Source organism: Erinaceus europaeus, chromosome 12 (assembly GCF_950295315.1).
Source record: "Erinaceus europaeus chromosome 12, mEriEur2.1, whole genome shotgun sequence".
Classification (NCBI taxonomy): Eukaryota; Metazoa; Chordata; class Mammalia; order Eulipotyphla; family Erinaceidae; genus Erinaceus; species Erinaceus europaeus.
Genome location: NC_080173.1, coordinates 47985359 through 47994922, shown reverse-complemented (window position 1 = coordinate 47994922; position 9564 = coordinate 47985359). Strand labels below are relative to the sequence as shown.

General features: G+C 49.9%; 1 protein-coding gene across 1 annotated transcript; it reads right to left on the bottom strand.

Moving 5' to 3' along the window:
- Positions 1-912: 912 nt before the first annotated feature.
- KRT16 (keratin 16) lies at positions 913-4481 on the bottom strand. Its single transcript, XM_060203507.1, has 8 exons — positions 3893-4481; positions 2724-2806; positions 2439-2595; positions 2159-2320; positions 1933-2058; positions 1450-1670; positions 1308-1357; positions 913-1164 (listed from the first exon to the last, which is right to left on the bottom strand). The coding sequence occupies exons 1-8, from the start codon at positions 4406-4408 to the stop codon at positions 1064-1066; spliced, it is 1416 nt and encodes a 471-aa protein (XP_060059490.1). The 5' UTR covers positions 4409-4481; the 3' UTR covers positions 913-1063.
- Between the last annotated feature and the right edge of the window lie 5083 nt (positions 4482-9564).

Sequence of the window (9564 nt, the reverse complement as noted above, 5' to 3'; positions counted from 1 at the left end):
AAACCTGTCATGCCAAATAAGGAGGCAAATACTAAAAAGAACAGTTAAGTTTGGGATTGGGAGATGAGGCTGGAAGACTGGAACCCAGCCTGGGAACGGCTCCTTTTCATAATAAACACTATTATGTTATGCGTGCATCACTTTGATGTTTTATTGCAAGTTTTAAATATGAAAGGCAAATGAGAAGTATTGGACTCTGCAATTATCCAGGTATGGTTGACTCACAGGGCAGGGTGAGAAAGCAGGGGAGAGGCCCCAGAGCAGGCTAGGATTGCAGAACCGGGCCCTGGAGGGGAAAGGAAACATCACAGGTGCTTAAGCAGAGGAATCCTAATCCCAACCACATTCCTGTTAGGAAGTGGGTAGAAATAGGATAGAAGAAATGAACAGTCAAGGACTGTACCCAGCTGTCTCCTACCCACCAGGGAACTCATCAACTGAGGGGAATGAGAGAGAGGAGGGTCTGATGATGACAAGAAAGCTAGCAGAAGAGTTTAGTTCTTTGCCTGAGGAAATAGCTCAAATGATAGAGCATTGGATTTGTATGCCTGAGGGTCTGGTTTTATACCCAGAACCACATATACGAGATTATCCTCTGGCTTCTCTTTCATTCTCTCCCAGGCTCAAATGGAATAACCTCTGTCTCTCATACAATCAATGAAATAAATCTTTTTGAAGAAGAAACAAAAAAGTTCAGTTCTAACCATGGATGCCAGTCCCAAGACCAAAAGCTCTTCTTTCATTCAACACAACTCTGCCATCCTCCATTCCAATGACAGCATAGTGGTCTTCTAGAAACACCCTCCTAAGCTTTGCTCCATAGCCTGCATCCCTCCACTATGAGGTTACCCAAGAGATACCTTCAACCAGCCCACCTCCACCCCATCAGTTCAGGAACAGAGACCAGACAGGTTTGCATCAACCAGAAAATCAGTTTTATTAGCCCACCACCAGGGGAGAGAGCAGGGAGACAGCTTCGGACTGTGCTGGGAGAGCAGAGGCCTGACTCAGGCCTTCAGGGAGGGAGGCCGGCAGGTGGGCAGGAGACTGAGAAAGAGGCCGGTCAGTGCTTGGAATTCTGGCTCTGGCTGAAACTGGAGGATCCCTGCTCCTTGAGGATGGGCCGAGTCTGGCGTCCAGTGGTGGAGGAGGAGGAAGAGAAGACTGTGGAAGAGAAAAACATGAAATGAAAAGGGCTTGGGGCGCTAAGCAGGTGCCATATAACAAGAAGAGGCTCTCGGGAGAGGAGTCCCCACCCATGGGAACAACAGAGAAGCTGGAGTGCTCGGGACCCTCAGGAGTTTTACCTTCATGGGAGGAGTAGGACTGGCCAGATGAGTGCTGGGAGGAAGAGAGGCTGTGGGGAGAACAGGCAGAGTGGTTACATGTGTTAGAAGCAGGAGTGGCTCAAGGCTCTGCTCTAGGACAGGACTGAGGGCCCCCACTCACTGGGCGTCCTCGCCCTCCAGCAGGCGGCGGTACGTGGCGATCTCCTGCTCCAGACGGCACTTCACGTCCAGCAGGATCTGGTACTCTTGGCTCTGCTGCTCCATCTCACAGCGCAGCTGCGCCAGCTGCTCCTCCACACTGCCAATCAGCCCCTGGATCTGGGACAGCTGCATGCAGTAGCGGCCTTTGGTCTCCTCCAGGCTGCCCTCCAGAGATGTTTTCTGTGAGTAGGAGAGAGAGAAAAAAAATTTTTTTTTAAGAGTTGGTGGAAGGGACCTATTCTCTCCCTCCAGTTTCCAGGCATGTTTCCTGAGAGGTGCATTGGATTTAGATCCCAGCTGATCTGCTGATGTAACAGACAACATGAAGACATTGTATCCCATCATTCTAGGTCTTAATTTCTCCCCAGTGAAATTGTGTGGTGGTAGTGCCAAAGGGATGACTGGTGAGTTGGGAGCTGGAGCTGGACTGGGTCCTTCTTACCATGCTGATCTGGGACTGCAGCTCAATCTCCAGGCCCTGGATCACCCTCCGGAGCTCAGTCACCTCACTGCGGCTGCTCTGCACCAGCTGGCTGTTAGAGGCCACTTCTTTGTTCAGCTCCTCTGTCTGAGATGGGACAGAAAAGGCAAAAGATGAGGCTGTGCTTACCAGGCACTCAGTCCCCAGCTGGGACCTGGTGCAGGGGTGCCAGGACCCCATACTCCACCTTGCTCTGGAACCAGGCTTCTGCATCCCTGCGGTTCTTCTCCGCCATCTGCTCATACTGGTCACGCATCTCGTTCAGGATGCGGCTCAGGTCCCTGCCAGGGGCGGCGTCCATCTCCACACTGACATCTCCACCAGTCTGACCCCGCAGGGCAAGCATCTCCTAAGAAGTAGATTGAGAAAGAGAGTCAGCTCAGGGACACCCGCACACACACTACTCCCCACTACACCTACAGCCCCACTGGGCTGCTTCCCTCTGCCAACACTAGTCACAACCCCACCTCCTCATGGTTCTTCTTCATGTAGGCCAGCTCCTCCTTCAGTCCCTCGACCTGCATCTCCAGGTCCGTCCTGGCCAGGGTCAGCTCGTCCAGCACCCTGCGCAGGCCGTTGATGTCGGCCTCCACACTCTGGCGCAGGGCCAGCTCATGCTCGTACCTGGCAGGGTACAGATCACAGACTCAGGCTCCATCCCTGAGGCTCCAAGGCTCAAGCTCTGCTAGTTTTCTAGGAGAGACAGGCCCACAGCCCTCTCCCAGCCTCAGCCCACCACAGGGGCTGCTTACTTGGTCCTGAAGTCATCTGCTGCCAGTCTGGCGTTGTCTATCTGGAGGATGGGCTGAGCATTCTCAATCGTGGCTGCAATGATCTGCAGGAGACATGGGGGAAAAATCTCAGAATTACTTAAGGGGGGAAAAATCTCAGAAGCTTGAAGTAGCTCACCAGGTAAAGTACCTACATTGTTATGTAAGAAGCACTGGGGGCTTAAGCCCCTGACACCACACAGGAGCACCACAACAGGGGAAGCTCCATGGATGCTGGAGCTGTGCTGTTAGAACTCTGCCTTTCTCTCTCTCCTTATTTAAATTTTTTATTAAAGAGTCAAAAATTTGGTGGTCCAGGAGGTACCTTAGTGGCTAAGGTACTGGACTCTCAAGCATGAGGTCCTGAGTTCGATCCCCAGCAGCATATGTACCAGAGTGATTTCTGGTTCTTTCTCTCCTCCTATCTTTCTAATAAATAAATAAATAATCTTAAAAAAAAAAAAAAGAAAGAAAGAAAGGAAGGAAGGAAGGAAGAAAAGAATCAAAAGCTTGGTCTGAAAGACATAATTGTGCATGTACAAGATCCTAACATCATAAATAAATAAATAAATAGATAAATAAATAGATAAATAAATAGATAAATAAATAAATAAATAAATAATTGGTCCAGGAAATGGCACAGTGAATAAAGCACTGGACTCGCAAGATGAGAGCTCAAGTTCAGTCCCTGGAAACCAGAGTGATGCTCTGGTTCTCACTCTCTCTCTCTCTCTCTCTCTCTCTCTCTCTCTCTCTCTCTCTCTCCTTCCTCTTTCCCTCCCTCCCTCTCTCCATCTCTCTGTTTTTCTCTTATTAGTAAATAAATAAAGTTTAATAAGGGGAATAACCCACACTTGTGGATGAAAAACAGAGAGGAAAAAAGAAATCTCCTCAAACTTGGGAGTCACCTGACTGACAGGTCAGAGCCTACACTCTACTAGTCAGCCTGGAGTCAGCCATCTCCACCCAGCTCAGGGAATGTAGGGATGCGCTCCATGTCCTTCATCATATCATCCTGAGACCAAGGCTAACAGAAGCTGAGAGTGTGGTGAAAAGCCTGGCAAGAGAACAAGGCTCCCTGTTTTCCAAAGGTCCACTGTAAGCATGGCCCCTCCACTCCTCAACCAGAGACACATACCCAGCCCACACACCTTGTTCTTCAGATCCTCAATGGTCCGGAAGTAGGGGCTGTAGTCCTTGGTCTCAGCAGGTCGCTGCTTCTGGTACCAGTCGCGGATCTTTACCTCCAGGTCGGCGTTGGCCTCCTCCAGGGCACGCACCTTGTCCAGGTAGGAGGCCAGGCGGTCGTTGAGGTTCTGCATGGTCACCTTCTCGCTGCCCACCAGGAGCCCATCACCACCACCCAAGCCACCACCAAAGCCACTACCCAAGCCACCACCAAAGCCACCACCAAAGCCACCACCAAAACCACTACCCAGTCCTCCACCAAAGCTGCTGCTGCTGAAGCCACCACCATAGCCGCCTCCCATCCCGCAGACACCTCCAGAGGAGTAGCGGGAGGAGGAGACAGACATGCCCCCATAGGCACTGGGGGCCCGGCAGGACCCTCCAGCCAGGATGGAAGACATGCGGCTGGAACCACCGCCAATGCCACAGGAGCCCTTCATGGAGCTAGAGGAGGTGAACTGGCGACTGCAGGTGGTCATGGTGCCCAGGAGGGAGGTGAGCAAGTTGGCAGAGAGAAGAGAAAGGTGCTCGGGCTGAGAGGATGCTAGTGCTGCCTTGAACTCCAGGAGCCTTTATATGCACCCAAAGAAGGCGGGGTCCTCCCTACTGCTGACTGCGTTCCCCAAAAGATTTCATCACTCCAGGTGCCGTCTGACTCCCTCCCAACTCCAGACTGTGCAGGTTGAGGTCCACTCAACTAGCCTGGAGTTTCCACCCAGCTCTAGGGGTGTAGTGACTAGAGAAAACATAGAAAGGAGTCAGTGGTGACTCAGTATGGGTGGCAGGAATCTGACTCGCATGCCTGGAGTCCCGAGGACCAGCAGGCACTGACACAGGTGGCTTTGTGTCAACTGCGTCCCTAGTTAGTGAGTCAGCCCGTATGGTGACAGCCTTGCTGAAAGAGCTTCAGTGGTGCTGTCTCAGTACAGGGGGGTGGGGGGGCTGCAGCTATGGGGATGCTATACACCAGCTCTAGACAGGAGAGTGGGGCTCATGGCCTCCCTCTGCCTTCCTTGCTGTGTGGCCTGAAACTCCTCACCTGCCTTCTCTGTGCTTCAGTAAATTGACAAGGCTCTAGTGGCTAATCACCGAGCCCTTTCTAGTTACAAAAAAAAAAAAAAAATCTTCTTCCTGGGCAAGGTGGTGGTGTGCCTGCTTGAGTGCACATGTTACAATGTGCAAGGACCTGGGTTCAAGCCCCCAACCCCCACCAGCAGGGGGGAAAGGTATTGTGAGCAGTGAAGTAGGTTTGTAGGTGTCTCTCTTTCTTTTTCCTTCTTGTCTCTCCTTCCCTCTCAATTTCTCTGTCTCTATCCAATAAAATAAAAAAATAAACTAACATAAAATGTATTTCTATTTTTAAAAATATTTTACAAAAAATATATTATTATTCTTGGATTGGCAGATCAGGTCACTGGGATAATGCACCTGCTCTGCCATGCTTGTGACCAAGGTTCAAACATGGTCCCTACCACCTTGGAAGAAGCTTCCATGCTGTGGTGTCTTTCCCACCTCATTCCCCACCCCTCTCTCTTTCTATCTCAGTCTATCTAAAAAAGACAGCCTGGAGCATTGAAGCCTCTGCAATGACAAATATATATATATATATATATATATGTACATATATATGTTATTGCTGTTGTTATTATTATTATCTCTTCTTTTTTTAGCTTTTTTTAAATTTTTATTTATAAAATAAAAATATTGACGAGACTATAGGATAAGAGGGGCACAAATCCACACAATCCTCACCACCAGAACTCTGTATCCCATCCCCTCCCCTGATAGCTTTCCTATTCTTTATCCCTTTGGGCATATGGACCCAGGGTCATTATGGGGTACAGAGGTGGAAGGTTTGACTTCTGTAATTGCTTCCCCACTAAATATGGGCATTGGCAGGTCAATCCATACTCCCAGCATGACTCTCTCTTTTCCTAGTAGGGTAGGGCTCTGGGGAGGTGGGGCTCTAGGACACATTGGTGGGGTCATCTGCCCAGGGATGTCAGGTTGGCATCATGGTAGCATCTGGAAGAGAATCACCAGAGAACTACTCTGGTATATATAGTGCCAGGGTTTAGACCTGAGGACACAAGCTTGCAAATTCTGTATTCTAAATACCGCTGATCTCTATCCTCTGCTGCTTTCATGCCAAAGTCTATGGCTCTCTTTCCCCTAATTGATCCAATCCTGGTTTCAGAGCCCAGAGAGAGGCTCCAAAAGTAGTGCCAGTGCAAGTGCCAGGGACCTAGCATGCTCTGTGAAGTCAGACAGGAGGTGCCTGAATGCCCCATTCTGCCCTTTAGACCCCTGGGCCTAGGTTTCCTCATCTGTAAAAGGGCAAACAGCAACAGCCACAAAGGAACACCTGTGAAGGATGCTGCCAGCTCTCCCGGATGTACGGCCTGTCCCTCAGCTCCCCCATCCTCCCTTCCAGCTCTGCTGTCTCTCACCTGCCTCCTTGCATCTTCTGAATTCTGAAACTTCTCTCCCACACTCATACTCTCTGTACTCCTCTCTGGGTACCCCCCCCCCACTATATTGCTCCACATAATCCCAGGCACACACACTGTGAACTCTGATGGGAAGGAACCTCACAGTGTCCTCATGTGTAGCCACAGAGTCCAGGCTGGGTTTGGCAGCTTCATTTATTCAGTGGAAGTGGGAGGAAAGGGAGCTTCTGGCCACCTGTCACACTCAAGGATATATGTCATGCCCTGATAGTGCTGCACAGCTCTGAGGGGCATTAAGTGTTTATGACTCCAGGTCACAGACAAGGAACAAGAAGGAAAAGCAGGCTTCCTATGGTCCCAATGGAGAGCTGAGCTTTGAAGCCCTGCCCCTAGGGTCCCCCAGCCTAAGCCTTTCCCATGACCCTCAGCCACTCCCTCTGCATCTCAAACACACAGCACCATCCAGGATTAATCCTATGATGTGAGGAAGGTAGAAAGAAATCCAGAGAGACCAGGAAATCAGCTCAGTTACTCAGATTTAAGTTTCATAGCCAGAACTAGAATCTGGAGCTGAGCTTGCATCTCCCATAATGCCATAATGTAGGCAGGTATTGACCAGGTGTGACCATTCTCATCTACCTACCATGGTGTCTAGAACAAACTCTACACACAGTGGGTGTGGCCTTATCCTAGATGAAGGACTTCGGGCTCAGGCCAAAGACTAAGGCCTCGGCACTCTGGGGGTGACCCACAGAGCTGGCTGATGGCTGCTACCTTTACCCTGAAGAGCTACAGGTGATGAGGTGAGAGCCCCAGTGAGTGGGATGATCAGTCAGAGGGCCACAGGAAACACTCATCTCCACATAGCCAAGGCTTCAAGAATGGTCACATTATTCCTCACTCCCTCAGCCACAGGCACAGGCTGCAGAGGTGAAAGCAGAGCTGATGCCCAGTACACCTTCAGGGTCAGGTCTGAGAGATCCAGAGGCTCCCCTTCCCTGACTGTAAAATGGGCAAAGGAGACCCTGGAGTCTTGGAGAGGATGGAGATCTGTTCTAACATCAGGATGAATCACGATTTCAGGTCCAACCACAAACTCTTCATCCTTAGAACTGAAAATGAACATCTAGGCCACCAGATCCTAGCAAGCCCCAACCAGAGAGAATGAAGGAATTGTCCCAGGGGTAGGGGCTGAGGAAATAACAGCCTGCTGGTGTGTTGGATTTGTATGCCTAAGGTTCCACTTTATGCCAAAGCTGAGCAGCTGTCTGGTCTCTAGTTCTCTGCTCTCATAAACAAATAAATGATCTTAAAAGAAAAAAAAAAAGGAAAGCTTTGTCCCAATTTAAACAGCATGGAAACAGAAGTGCAGAGGTACAAACCTAACACCAATGCCCAAGCCCAAGTTCTTGCCACCTTTCAAGAACTCTCTGGGAACTCCTCCATCTTAGCCTCCAACACACTCTCTCCCATTCCTAGAGGATGCTGAGATGGAAAGACACATAGGCCGGGTCCTGAAAGTCTGGGCATCTGTGTGGGCTGAGAAGTTTCATGAATTTACCACCCCACCCACCAAATCAACCCATTCAATGAGCACTATAGACCAGTCCCCTACAGTGGACCTAGTTAGTACTCAGGGCCTAGGGATGGTGAGACAGCATAATGGTTATACAAAAAGACATTCATGCCTGAGGCTCCAAAGTCCCAGATTCAATCTCTTGTGTCACCGTTAGCTAGAGCTGAGCAGTGTTCTGGTCTCTCTCTCTCTCTCTCTCTCTCTCTCTCTCTCTCTCTCTCCTCTCTTCTCTCCCCCTTTCAATAAGATAAAGTAAATGAAATATTTTAATGGTGGGGAGAGAGCTGGATGATGACACACCTGTTTAAGCACTTATATTACCATGCTCAAGGAACTGGAATCAAGCCCCTATTCCTCCCTGGGAAGCTTTATGATCAGTGATGCAAGTAATGCAGGTGTTTCTCTGTCTCTCTCCCTTTCTATTCCCCCTCCTCTCTTAATTCTCTCTGTCTTATAAAAGAAAAAGAAAAAGGAAGAGAAGGGGAGAAAAGGGGAAGGGGGGAGGAGGAGGGAGGGAAGGGGAGGAGAGGGGAGGGGAGGGAAAGGGAGGGAAGGGAAACGGAGGGGAGGGAAGGGAAGGAAAGGGAAGGGAAGGGAAGGAAAGGAAAGGAAAGGAAAGGAAAGGAAAGGAAAGGAAAGGAAAGGAAAGGAAAGGAAAGGAAAGGAAAGGAAAGGAAAGGAAAGATTCCCAGGAGCAGTGGATTTGTTGTGCAGAAACCGAGCCCCAGCAATAACCCTGGCAGCAATTTAAAAAAAACAAAAATTTAATAAAGAAGACAACCCTGACTTTGAATTTATCATCTGAGCCTGGAGAGATAAAGGTAATGAGACCAGTACTACATGGTAGGAAGCCTTGGGGTACTTGGTTTACTATACACTATTGGACATTACCCAACTCTGAGCTTCAGCAAAGAGGAAGGACCTGCCCTCCCAGGCCTGATCCTCTGAGATCCTTTCCAGATCAAGCTTGGAATACTCAGGAAAGACTCCAGTTGGATCTAAGAAGATCTGAATTAGGGGAAGGGGAGCATAGCATTTATTCCAGTCATACCTATCCCAAGAGTCAGAATCACAAAACCTGGTAGACACAGAGCACAAGCTCCACCAAGCCAGCACTCCTGCAGGCAGTGGTGAGTTTCTTCCCTCACCCCACTTCTTCCCTCTCCCCTTCACCCCACCCCATCGCATCTATGAGGTCATCCCATACCAGAACTGGCCAGGAAACATTATTGGTAGACAACATGCTTCGACTTGCATGATCACCAAACCTTAATGATCATCAGAATCCCCATGCACAACCCCGTCCCTGCTCCAACACACTGCCTCAGCGTCGCCCAGGACAAGCCCAGTCGTGGCTAGTTTACAAGCTCCCATGGGGTTCTGGTGGCCAGCCAGGCTGGCATGAGGGAGGAAGCCTACGAGGCTCCAGGTAGACTGAGAGGCAAAAGGGCCCCAACTCCAAGTGGCAGCAGAGCCAGAGGCTTCAGGGCAAAATGAAGAGCAAAAAGAGGCCTGGCAAGCAAGAACAAAGCCATCTGGACTAGGACTAGTAGGGGCCAGACTACGGGCAGGTCCTCCCACCTCATAAGCCACACTTTCCTTCTCTGGG